The 13,802-nt window shown below is 43.2% G+C and overlaps 1 protein-coding gene across 1 annotated transcript in view; it reads left to right on the forward strand.

The window, feature by feature from the left end:
• sema6cb (semaphorin 6Cb) overlaps nt 1–13,802 on the forward strand; it is a 91,020-nt gene that overhangs the window by 29,944 nt on the left and 47,274 nt on the right. The window contains exons 2-3 of the mRNA XM_080749068.1: nt 10,452–10,651; nt 12,551–12,665. Of these exons, the coding sequence (XP_080605194.1) occupies nt 10,510–10,651; nt 12,551–12,665 (257 nt within the window). The 5' untranslated portion in view covers nt 10,452–10,509. The remainder of the gene's footprint in view (nt 1–10,451; nt 10,652–12,550; nt 12,666–13,802) is intronic.

The raw sequence follows: 13,802 nt of genomic DNA on the forward strand, positions 1-13,802 counted from the left end.
CCCTCTACATATTTGCCAAATGCCATGAACGTGTCACTTTGCATGTATGATTTAGAGGCAGAAGAATAATTTGCATAAAACTGCAATATTGAGTGAATTATTAAAAAATAATGTTTCGCTTTAAAAGAAATCTGCCGAGACAGATCTGACCGTATTGCTCCAAAGTTCATGTAAAAAAAAGTTTTGCGCACGTTACGCGAAAATCCCAGGAGGAGATAGATTTTGACTGTTTTTCATATAATTCAAAATTGTGGGAGAAGTAAAGGTCAGAGGTCAAAAGTCAGAGCGTAAAAGTTGTTCGGCATGAGGAGACGCATAAGTGTATACAGGTTTCATTGCTGTACCTGAAACAGGGCATGAGCTACACCAGTTCAAAGTTGGCATTCTTCAAAGGCTTCCTACAGCGCCACCCTTTGGCCAATTGTTGCGAGCTTCGCGTTTTAGCCGTTTGGCATAGTCCTCTGCCATACTGCCGAGTTTCGTAAAAAGCGACTGCACGGTCTAGCCGCTAGAGAAAAAGTGGCGGAAGAATAATAGTAATGATGAAGTCCAATATCAATGAGTGGCCTTTTGCCACTTCGTGGCCTTGGCCACTAATAATAATAATCAGTCCAGCACCAGGCCCACTTAGAATGTGATAAAGCCCTATAAGCCACGTTAATGCAAATAACCAAACACTTGTGACAGATAAGTGGAAATAAGGCTGTCACCACGACAAGGCACTAATATAATATTAATAATAAAAATAAATAAAAAGGAAATCAGTGTATATGATATAAAAAATATATGCACTTATATATGTAGTTAGAAATAGAAATTAAAAGCACATCCGGGGGGCCATATGCAGCAAAGCACACACAGTGTTAATGCATACTGCGCCACATACAGCCCCCCCCATGCATCCATGTATACAAACCACAATTACTAATTAGAAGGGGGAAAAAAAGAAAGAAAAGAAAAGTCTGTATACATAAGTATTTACATAAAACACAGTTATGTATGATCAGGAAACCATATACAACACAGCACACATAATGTATACTGCGCCATATACAGCTCCCTGTACATGCCCAAAAGGCCAGTGCAAACTTAGATAAATGTCAATCATATTAGTTAAGTCTGTTTCCGTCTTAAACAGTAAACTACCATACTTCAAACAGTGAACCTACCCAATCACGACTACAAAATAAATATCCCAATACAGAGCTCCCCTCTCCCCCCATCAAGAAATTAACATTTTAGAAGACAACAAGTAAAGTAGGTAAATAACTACCCCCCCCCCCCCCCCCCCCAGACAGCGGATCCACAAGCACGTAGAGCCAACGCGCCACGAGATCGTACATCCGCCAGCTATTGAGATTAGAAAAAAAAAGGAAAAAAAAGAACGAGTCAATGAGCCAGGGAGAGAGAGAGAGAGAGGAGAAGCAGAGATAGGTAGAGAGACATAGAGAAAGGGCGGGAGAGCGAGTGGTCTCTGGAACCGCGGAGCCTTCACAATTTAGACCATATTATTTATATCTGTTTCACCTTAAACAGTAGGCTACATTACTCAATACAAAGGCCAAAGCCCAGTCTCGCCCTCCTACCCGAGAAAGTAGCGTTTTAGGAGGCATAAACGAACCATAAACTAACAACCAACATAGCCGCCATTACCTAACAGAAAGAGAGAGAGAGAGAGAGAGACACACACACACACACAGCGAGAGAGAGAGCCATAGAGAGAGAGAGAGAGAGAGAGAGAGAGAGAGAGAGAGAGGGAAAGCCGAGATAGATAGAGAGACATAGAGGGAAGACGAGAGAGAGAGCAGGCTCCGTCCGAACCGCGACACGGAACCCGTTAGACAAAGCTTAACAGAGAGAGATAAAACCCTCTAGACCTATATAGTAAGCAGCACAACGCTCAATAAGAGCAAAGAAAAGGAATACAATAATAACAAGAACAATGTCCATTAAATTCAAACAAAAAAGACAGTGAATTATGCTTATAGCTTTAGCAGCCCTAAATCCTCTCTCCTTGCGGTAACCTAAATTAAAACGAGTAACACCCATCTGCTTACAGATCTTGTTAAAAAATAAAATATATCTTATTCTTCGATACAAATAAAATAGGTATTATGAAACGAAACACTTGAAAACACAACGTCAAGTCAGATGATGAGTCCAAAACAATAAGTAGGCTTACATTAACAACTCACCCTTTGGGGAGGAGGAGGAGGAGAGAGTGAGGAAAGAAAGACGCTGCGTAAAAGTCATCTCCAAAGTCCCAGCCAGCTTACCAACAGTCCATTAAAGGCAAAAGGATATCACATCGGCAGAATGTGTTTGAAAGCACGCGATCACGAAAGCAAAAGTGTCCCTGGTAAAAGTTAGTTCTCTGTAACTGTCGTCTCATCATCCTGCGTAGCTAGAGTCTCGTCCGCAGCACCTGGAGTCTTGAACTTATCCTTGCAAAAGGCCAGAGCTTCCTTGGGTGAGTTGAAAGTAGAAGTCGCCTCATCCACGGTTATCCAGAATTTGCTCGGGTGCCTTATTCCGTATTTCACTCCTTCCGCGGTGATGGAACGTAGGAATTCCTTTACTGGCCCGAAAGCTGCCCTTCTCTTTGATGTTTCAGCAGACCAGTCGGGGAAAATATACACCTTTTTGCCATTGTATGTCAGTTGGCCTGCTTTCCTGGAGAGCTGGAGTATGCGTTCCTTTACCCGGAAAAAATGGATCCTTGCCAGGAAAGCCCTTGGCTTATCAGAACGTGGATTGCCGGTCCGATGAGCACGATCCACCTCCGGGGGGGAGTCGGGAAACTCGTCGGGGAATGTTTTCTGCAAAAAAGACTGGATAAAGGCCACTGGGTCAGCCTTTTCTAGCCCAGGAGAGATCCCAATCACTCTTATGTTGTTCCTACGACTCCGGTCTTCTGCTATGACGAGCTTCTCCTCCAGATTAGCACATCTTCTCTCCAATTCAGTGATACACATCTGCAAACTGTCCATGGAGGAACCAAAGTTCTCAATGGCCTCCCCATGTTCAGCCACGGTCGTGTTCAGCGTGGCGACTGCAGGACGCAGCTCCTTTCCGAAGTCATCAATCTTCTTCAGTAATTTCTTCTCCAAGCCAAGCATCATGGGTTGAATAAAACCATCCATAAACTCTTTCAGTGATTCCTTGAGGACCTCGCGCAGCATGCTCTTTGTAACCGGAGCGTCAGCGTCGCCCTGCATTGCGCCGGCCATGTTGTCAGCGTTTGCGGTCGGAGACCTGGTACTCCTCGACCTCGTGTTAATCGTATTCGGCATGAAACACGAAACAACTGCAAAAACAGACGCTCACCAGTGTTTTGGGCGTTTAAAGTCTCAAAAGAACTATAAAGGCAGTAAAAAAATGGGCTTAAAAAATGTGAAAACTATGCACCTCCACAGAGCTCAACAAACGCGTCCTACTCGGTCGCCATCTTGTCGGAACTCCTCACTGCGATTTGAGAGTTGAGACGTGACGTGAGTTTACAGAATCACTGTACACGATCTGACTACCCGTCCTCTTCTGGTTTGTTCACACAGCTGTTTGTGTCTGAAAAGCTAAGTAGCTAGCCTACGTTACTATGGTAACCCGACAGTGCAGATCTAAAAGCTCAGAACGCGTCGCGGATGTGATGTGTTGTGAGCTTGTAGATCTGCTCCTTTCAAAGCCATACCCGCTGTGCTGTACGGAGAAGTATAACTCGGGCAGTCAGGCTGTGGAGACTCGAGAGGCGACTTTTGGGAAGATGATTTCAATATTTTGGCTTATCGCCGAACCTTAATTAATAGATACGGGGGTGCGGTAATTACCGCAGTACCGGCGGTAAATGGGAAGACGGTAATCGCGGTAACAAAATGTCGATACCGCCCCAGGCCTAGTGTGAAGTGATGTTGTTTGGGAGGGAATAGGAATCTGTGCTCTCTAATTTTCAAAATAAAATGTTACCAACCCTTGTTTAGCGCTGTGTATTAACTAGAAAAATGTGATGCAGATCGCGTCAGAGCACTGCAAAGGAAATGCACAATAAGCATACAAATACAAACTGTAAGGTAAATATGAGTGTTGAAAACGTTACATTTAGTATACTGTATTAGTTTTCCCATGCCATGTAGTATAGCCTATATTATTTCTGCGTAGTGTGGAGGCTTTTGCCCGACCGGTGTGGTAATAGTAGGCCGGACGGATAAATGAAGTGGCCCTCTTCAATTAGAGTTGCTGGATTATGGTGGAGAACAGGGATATGTCCCTTCATTATGTTGGCCCATGTATGCTGTGGATAATAAGAAAGGAATAGGTGTGTGTGTGTGCGTGCGGGGGTTGAGTTACTCAGTTCAGCCAAGGACATCAGAAATATCCCAGTGAACAGGTTGGAGGTGAGAGGTATACTATATTCCCTAGCTAGGAGAAACAATGAGTGGATTACCATCAATCCCACTGATATCAGAGGGGCGATTCAACTACAGGATAACGCTTCTCTGTGTAGTTGATGGTAACGGATGTCCCCATGGTGGGCAGGTGCATACAGTGTGAAGCAGTTGATTAAGGATAAAATTGGCATTTGGTATTTTAATTGTATCTTTTTTTTATGGAACTGTGCTTGCCGGCCAAATGGATGACTAGGACATAAAATTTGCTGGGGAGAGTTTATGTTTGAATTAAAATGGAACCTTTTTTTAAAAGATGATACCATGGTCGTCTTATCCATGCCACTTAATGAAGTCCATGATTTTCTCATCATTCAAGTCGCCTTTTTGCATAGCTCTGTGAAAGGCCTTCAGGCATCGAAGTGTGTGTGTGTGTGTGTGTGTGTGTGTGTGAGTGTGTGTGTGTGTGTGTGGGTGTGGGTGTGGGGGGGGGGGGTCTTATCAAACCACAGAGCCGGCACTGTTGGCTAATCCAAGTGAATGTCAGATAATCAATTGACTACCCCAGCGGCCCAGAATCCGTTGCTCTCCAAAGAGATCCAACTGCCAGCACTTACCAGATGGCTTAACAAGTCCAGCTCATTAACCCATTTAGGCCTAGAATTAGAAGGATTCAAAAGACACTTATAGAATCGGGTCAAAATTCGAATGTTCACGACTTTTCAAAAATAGCAGATCTACGAACTCGCAGCGCGGCACTCGGTGCCACGCTGTGAGCTTGTATATCTGCTATTTTTCAATAGTTAAAGCATAAAATAATGATACACAAAATGTGTACCCGTTCTAAATGGGTTAAAAACTAAAATGATAGGAGCCCTCCCATCATGCAAAACCTAGTACTACAAAAAAAAAAAGTCTGCAAAGAGATAAACGGTGGCTTATTTCCTATTGATGGTTGTCAGCCCGTCAGCCTTCCCTTTCTCTTCGATCAGCACAGTTGATTGAGTCAGGTTAGAGTTAAGTTCTGGAAAATCACAATCTCTGTGTCCAAATTCTACTGGGGGAATGACATCCTTGATTGCATGGGGTTTTGCATTTGTAACATTTCAGAAATACCTAGAAAAATATGAGTTTGCATATATCACAGGGAAAACCCAACATAATTTGGGGGCATGCAATTTTATTCATTCATATTCATGAATAAAGCATAACATATTATAACGTGACTGAAATTTTTGAGGTATGATTATATACTTCATGGGTGAAATTTCACGTGTCCCAGCGCAGGAACATGATATCCAAATTGACATTAAAAAGACAAAACGCAATGTGGCTGCATAATCCATCATACCACTAGGTCTGTGACAGCCTTTCTGGGGATACATGGTGCAGTCATATTTGCCAATCAAAACTAGTGCACTAGGTTAAGCGCAGGTGTAAAGTTCCTGCCCACCACCATGAAGAATAGGGTTTGAATTCTCTGGTATCTCTGGCTTGGCTGAGCGTCCATACGAGTACGATTGTTTTGTGTTGATGGGAGGGAAGCCAGGCAGGGAGGGCCAGGTCACCTGTTGTTGGGTGTTGAACTGTGAGGAATAGGGTGTCGTCTGCACGTGCGGCGTCCTCCCGGTGAGGTTCCTCACTGGCAGGAGAAGTGAAAAAGAGTGGCAGGCGATTCCATGTCTCTGCAAACTAACACGGAATGGAAAAACCTGAAAACCATAACCCCATGACAGCTCTGGTAAACAACAATTCTCAAGTGGAGCAAATGAGACCAGTCCAGTGACGAGAGCTGAAAGCACTGTAAGAGAGAGAGGTGGGGCTGCTCTATGGAAGCTAGTGTGCGTGCGTGTGTTTGTGTGTGTGTGTGTGTGTGTGTGCGCGAAAATGACATATCTGGTACATGTTTAACGGGTAAACAATTACAAAAATAAGATATAGTGTGGATAGCTCGATAGCCCGACTGACATGTTTATGAAAGATATATTCTGCTGTTTAACTTAAGCTATTTTGTAGGAATTCATATTGCCATGAAGATAAAAATATAAATATAAATACAAACATTGTGCAGCCTTATTCTCCAATATATTATCCGTCAATGGCAGTAGGTTGAAAGAGCTGATGCTCTTTTTGCATGCCCTCCCTGAGATTTACTATCTCAACATCCAGTAGTATACTCCCTGAATTCCCTTTACGCCCACTACTTTCATCATCATCATCATCATCATCATCATCACAATCATTGTCCTCCTTTATTTTACCAAGCAAGTTAATTAAGAACAAATTCTTATTCACAGTAATGGCCTGGCAAGGGCAAAAGACCTGAGGGAACAGGGGTTGGGATTAAAACAAGATGGGGTCTAATAACGGCATGGCTTCCAAGTTCCTGTGCTATGGAAGTTACTAGGTATGCAAGTTTGGTGGAGAGCATCTCAGGGATTCTTGCGTCTTCTAAAAGAAAAAAAAAAATAGAAGCAATGTTCTTCCGAGCACAGGTCTCCGCCAGGTCAGGTAGGTTATTGTAGCCCCCTAGTATTGCTATAATAGGCAAGGGTGCCATGTCATCTGTGGCCTGTCATGATTTGAGGCATTTTGTTGCAAAAATGTGTTTGGCAAAAATGTAACTGCTGGTGGCACTACCAGTAAGACTCCCTAATCGGGAGATAAGCGACCGTAGGTCGCTTATAACAGGCCAATATGAAAAGGGTGGCATTTGTTCCTTGACCTATTGGGAATGTGCATGCAAAATTGCATGGAAATCGCAAGCTGCATTTACGATTAGAGGCATTTTATTCAAAACGGATCAATCCTGCAAAATTTGGAAGCCAATGTAGACCAATTAGGATGGAACATGAAATATCGGACAGATAAGCCTTGATCACATAGAGATACTGTGTACTGATTTGCGTGATTTTTGGAACAAACTCAAATCGGAGTACTGTCCAAAAATGTGTTTTGCACAAATCCGCCTCCTAGTGGCGCTATAACAGGCCCATGCGAAAATTGGGGGCAGAGGTTCTTCTCTGGCACCCAGGGAGTGTGCATGCACCGGAGATTAGCTGTCCACAAACTGACGGAAGGACACGCAGACGGACGGACGGACAGGGGCAAAATCATAGACTCGGTCATGCCTTTCGGCCTGGCGGAGACAAAAATCACAAAGGACATTGTTGAATACTGGTTTTTACCTTTTTTTTCAAATAGAATTCCACATGGCTCCATATTTGGGAAAAGGCTGTTCATGGGTTTGATGGATCGCCGTAAGGTGGGCCTGATTTTGATTGATATTGCACAAATTTAAAAAACAAAGAAATATTCACAAAATGTGAAACACATTCAGGGATTGGCTTCCTTGGTCAACATTTTGACACTGATCGTTGTAGTGGTTGTTAAGGATATTAGCCATGGACAGTCACACAAATGCTCTTCTAGACAGTTCTCCTCTAGACTGCTCGCCTCTAGGCGCCACCCTGTCCAAAAGGCATTTGATTTAAAGGCATTTGTCACTTAAAGGCTGCACTATTCAAATTTCATGCTCTTTTTAGATACAGTATGGTTTTCATCCTTCTACATTATTTGTATCAAAGCAACAGTATGTGCATCTGAATGCCTTTGTTCTCAGTGTATGCTAGTATTTTCATAACCGTGTTATATCGCTTTACCGACATCGGGCCAAATGCATACATCACCATCTCAGCCGTGTTCTATATGTATCAGATCAAAGAATGATATGCTAGTTTACATAATATTACTGCAGCTTCCACCCAACTGGATTACATTGTGCACAATGTGCAGTTCATAGCATAGCAAATACATTGTCGTCTCATGCTGGGAGGCTAGATTTATATTTAGTTGCGCACCACTGTCATGAGTGGAAAATAGGCGATCTACAAGCCCAAAATGTGTTATAGTGTGACGTGTTGTGAGCTTGTAGATCTGCTATTGTCAGCATGCAACAAAGTAGCTCAGTGTACTGATAATCATATCAAGAGGGCGTCATGCACCCAGTGCCTTTGCTTGTTGTGGAAATATAGGCAGGAATTTCAGTGCATAGGACAAATCTTGCATAAGCTGTTCTTCAAATTATGGTTGTATTGTTGGGCATGAGTCATCCCAACATTCTCCTGGACACATTCCTTTGGATAAATACCCTGTGCATGTCAATGATCACAGTTCTGACTGAGTAATCCTTGCTTGCTTCTACACAGAGAAATCCTCCATGTCAGTTATCTCTTTACACTCTCTGTGTGTGCCGTTGTGTTTGAGTGTAAAGGGACTCATTTGCGTATGTACAGTATGACATTTTGGTTTAGTTTGCATATCTGAGTGAGTGGTAACATATTATAATCCACATTAGGAGATGATTTGGCACTTGCTCTTTCCCTGAGTGCTTTGAAAGCCCTCAGAGATTTATCAAAAGATTTATCATAATATAAATTGAGGTGAGAGTAAGAAATTAATCTAAGTTTAGGCAGGAGTAGTTATTGGCAAATCTGCTGTTTTGGAACAAAGCCACAAAGACAGACAACCTTTGTATAAAAACAAAACAAAATGGGGCCTAATCCATTGGATAGCCAATATTGTCCTCATATATTGCCCTAGGCAGGACACGCTAGCGGTTGTAATTCATGAAGTAAACACAAGCAGACACCATCCACTCCCCTCGATTTATGGCACAGTGATCATCGCCTGACCTCATCGCTAAATGCACTCGTCTCCCCTGAATCTAAATGAGGCAAACTGTTATCAATATTGATGGCGGTTCATATCTCTGTTGACTTTGTTTTCTGCTCCCACTTAAAACCATGTGGCCCAAGTCTCATTGCCAGGTGACACAGTAGGCTACATAAATTTGGTGTGGCTTGCAAGAATGCCTCTGAGGACTCATGGCTCTCACTGAGTTGGTGTCGAGCACAGGTCAGCATGTTTTTAAAGTTGGCTTTTAACAAATCGCTGTGCCATTCCATCTGTTCCCGTCTCTTCACTCAGATGCCAAACAGATGTGAACATTAACATATCTAGACAATTTCAGCCTGCTACATACGCTCTCCATAAGTTTCAATGACATAATTAAGACTTAACTTGAGATTCAATATTTTTATTGTTGCATGCCATTATACACGATAATTGCATAAAGTAACAATAGTAAATAATACTAATATATGACAATATTAATATAGTACAATGACAATTGCACACTAAATATTATATAAAATATTGCAGTGGTTCCTAGTGGGGGGGGGGGGAGAAAATACATGTGGTGTTTGTGTGTGTGATTGTGTATGCACAGCTGTGTGTGTGTGTGTGTGCGTGCGCGTGTGTGCGTGCGTGTGTGTGTGTGTGTCAGGCAACAGGCCGTTAGTTAGTTGACTTTGTGTTAACCCTGTCCCTGGGGGAACGGTGTAGGGCCAGATGTCACGGCGTCCCCCTCAGAGGCAACAGTTTAATTGTTGCCAAGTCACCTGTGAAAGACTGCAGGCTGTATGAAATGAGCCAGGTGTCCTGGTGGCCACGAACCTTGTGGGGGGTGCCTCCTCTCCTCGCTGTTGTTACCACCAGCCCCCATCTTCCACTAACATGTACGCATACACTACACACGCACACACACGCTGTATCATTTCTCACTTAGCCGGGTCTCACAGTCTTACCCTCTCTCTCTCTGCCCATCTCTCCTTACATTTTACCTCTCTCTTACTCTCGTATACCAGTGTACATATAATTATACTGTGTGTACGGTGTATATAAATATATACATATAAAAAATGCGTGTGTCTGTCTACAGTCTCCCATCTAGCCGGTTCGGCTAACTCTCAATCAAAACCGCCGCAATGGCATAAGGTGTTGCATGCTAATAAGAGCTTAGCTGCCAGCCTTAAAGTTGCTGCAGCCATAACTCAGTCACCTAATTATTATATGTAAATTTCTCACTTGTGATTAAAAGGCGTATTCATGTTTCAGGCTAATGCTAAAATGCTGGTGGGGGAGGGCTGCCAGACAATGGGAATTAATCATACAGTAGCAATGCAAAGACCATGTTTGACTTATCGGGTTGCTGTGTATCTCCTGTCCTAGGCGGAGGTGCATCTGCCGTCGGCCATGTGTTTCTGGTGAGGTCCAGTCGAATGCCAAAATGAGGCTGGTGCTCGGGTCGCCACGTCCCCTACTGCCAGCGCTCCTGGCCGTCACCCTCGCTGCCATCTTGCCTCGACTGTCCTCTGGAGCCACTCCCTTTCCACAGGACCTGGAGCCAATCAGCGTCGTGGGAAGAGAGCGTAAGTGTCCTGCTCCGTGTTGCGTTGCCATGGTGATCCCTAATGATAAGGAGTACTGTAGGTGAAGTGAAGCAAAGGTTAAACCTGATTTCATACTTTGTCACGCGTGTTGTGAGCTTGTAGGTCTGTTAATTTTCTGCGCCTGACACAGTCGTGCGACGGAGCATGAATTATCCTCCCATACCCAGGGGGCATGCTGTTATTGCAGATGGCTGGGTGAAATATTACCAGGTTCAAAGTATAGTGCAAAGATTAAAAGCAAATGTTTTTTGACTGGGTAGGAGAATTGACCTCATCACACCATTTCATTGGACCACCCAAGGAGCCCATCAGCGGCGTCCAATCAATGGGACCGTCTGCAGAGCGGGTTGTGGCTGGTAAATGTGCTTTCCCCATAATTGATTTAAGAGGTGGCTAAGACCAAGACCTGCACACTGTAATTGATCTATCTGGAAGAGAGTAACACAGCCATTAGCAGAAATAGCCACGCTAATAGTGCTATATGTGGGAGCTCCATCCCAGGTGTAATGAGAACCATTTGTCACTATGGGTTAGAGCGGGTGACGGCGTGTCAGAAGGCCCTCACAACTCGGGAAGACGTCCATTACGTATGTTAATGCACTAATATATCGCAAACGAGCCCAAAGCCTCAGACACCATTCCCCCCTCTCCCTTTTTCTCCCATTTCACCCTTTTTGAGAGGATGCAGGCTCCCAGTGCAGTTTCTCTTTTACGACAGACATTGCTTAGCGGGTTACAAACCACAGGATGTTCAGGAGGGAAATGTCTTGCTGGATTTGATGCTATGAGATTGGCGGGAGCAGTGGGCACCCTACTTTGGGCCAGTGGAGAGAAACGGGCTAGAAATTGTCAGGCACCCAAAACTTTAAAGGAAGTGTAATTATAAGTGCTCAGAATTAATTAAAAGACCTTGTTTGCCGAGGGAATGGTTGTCGGGCGGGGCAGTATAGGCGGACCCTCCTGCCACAGCAAGGTCCATTGCTCCGTCATTAGCTCTTTAAATCTTTAAACAGTCGATTAAAGGAGAGTGGTTAGAGAAAATTAAGGCCCCTTCAGAAACAGTAATTTCACACCAGGACATCATTTTTTGCAGAGTTTGCCAATTCAGCAGTGGTAGCCCAAGTGAGATGGGAGGCTGGAGGGTTTTTATACCAGCCATTCAGGTTTAAGTAGCCTGGACCTGAGCATAATCTCACCTGGAACAAAGAGAGAGTGCTGGAGAGCTCACTGATGTACAGTAGCTCCATGTTGGTAATGAGAAGGCTGATTTTATACTGATTGGAGTAGCAGAATTAAATTGAGCACTTGGGTCATGTTTGATAAAAATGCTTTGTTTACTGTCTGTCCTCCCATTTGGGAAAAATACATGTGCAGTTTGATTGCAAGAATATAGCTTTTGAAAATGATACAGATAAATATAGTGTTTTGAAAATGATACAGATAAAAGAATGTTGGAAGAAGAAAAAATACAGCCTACTAGCTGCATGGTTGCAGCGCAAAATAATCCCAATAGTTATATAATAGGAAATGGGGAAATAGTTATGTACAATATTTCCAAAGATGTGATTACACAATGACATATTTGTGCCATGGTCCCTTAAAATGACACAAAAGTCTGGCTATGTAAGCATAATTGATGTCTAAATACTGTATGAGGGCATTTCAGCCTACTTCTTTACTATCCAGGTACAGGATATTCTAGTTATTGTATTTTACTTGACCTATTCATAGTTTAACCTTTTTTTGCAGTCAATGAAAAGGACTAAGCATATGCATATGCCCTGTTGAGCCATTATGTCAAAGGTTGCTAGCACATGGTCATTAGTCAGACCATTCTAATATCCCTCTTTACTTCTGCCCATCTTCCCTCCTGCACAGGCTCCTACCTTTATCCCAGTTTCCAGGGACTAATGTCAGACAATGACACGGTCCGCCTAGGCCTGGATTTCCAGAGGATGCTGCGGATTAACCACATGCTCTACGTTGCTGCCAGGTCAGTCATCCCAGACCAGCCATTATCCTGTTTACCAGTTCCCTATAAACAAGGCCAGATGCACACCATCTATCCTTCCTATGATTTAACCAGGGAGAGCACCTGCGTATAACCATGCCTTATTGCAAGTTGGGGGTGGGTGACTGCAGTTTGATCAAGGGCACCTCTCACCATAGATTAATTCAATTTGGTCTATTCTCCAGTGGAGTAATTCATGGTATCCCACCAACCATATGTATTCCCATTCTAAGCAGCAGTGATCACACCTACTCACTGGCAAAATCACGATAGTCGGACGTCGCATTAGTCCGACGGTGGTTAGGGTTAAGGTTAGGTTTAGGCATAGTTTTAGAAATAGTTTTACTGAGGTTAGGTTTAGGCATAGTTTTACTGAGGTTAGGGTTAATGTTAGGTTTAGGCATAGTTTTACTGAGGTTAGGGTCAAGGTTAGGGTTAGGTACCGTTGGACTAATGGGACGTCGGAAGTCGGAACAACTCTACGCACCTGTACTCGCTTTCAATAGCCTTAGTCATTTTAAAGTGCCCCATCTCCTTCACACCCACACTGCTGATAGGAAGGTGGCATTGGCAGCATCTTGACAAAATACTTCCATAGCATCTCCCGGCCTGATTGCATATAGCTCTTCTTGCAATCACGTTGCCATAGGTTAATTATCTAAAAAGTTTTAGGTCTCACCTCTTCTGCCCATTTCATTGTGCAAAATACATTATGTTCCAATTTTGGCCCTGGGCCAGGCTGCAACACTCTTGCAGCCAAGAACTGTGTCCAAAAAGGTATGGATATTCTTAATGTACCTAAGTGGACTTCATATTTTCCACAGATGCAAACAACAAAGTGCTAAGTTTACTGTACAGACTAATTTACATTACATCCATGCAGGGCAAACTTTTAGTTTTAATTTTGTTTCTCGTGGGACAGCTTTAATATCTTGCTGAAAACAAGCCAAACTTCTTGATTCAATTTGATCATTTTAAAACAAAACAATGATATGAACTAAGTTGCTGAACTTGTGGGAAGTAAGTTTCTTTTTTCAAAATCAATGTAATACAGTAGTTCCCACATAATGACTCACTTTGGATTATAATCAAGTAATGCGTTAATACTTTTGCATTATG

The sequence above is a fragment of the Nannobrachium achirus genome, assembly GCF_963921795.1.
Source record: "Nannobrachium achirus genome assembly, chromosome: 2".
NCBI lineage: Eukaryota > Metazoa > Chordata > Actinopteri > Myctophiformes > Myctophidae > Nannobrachium > Nannobrachium achirus.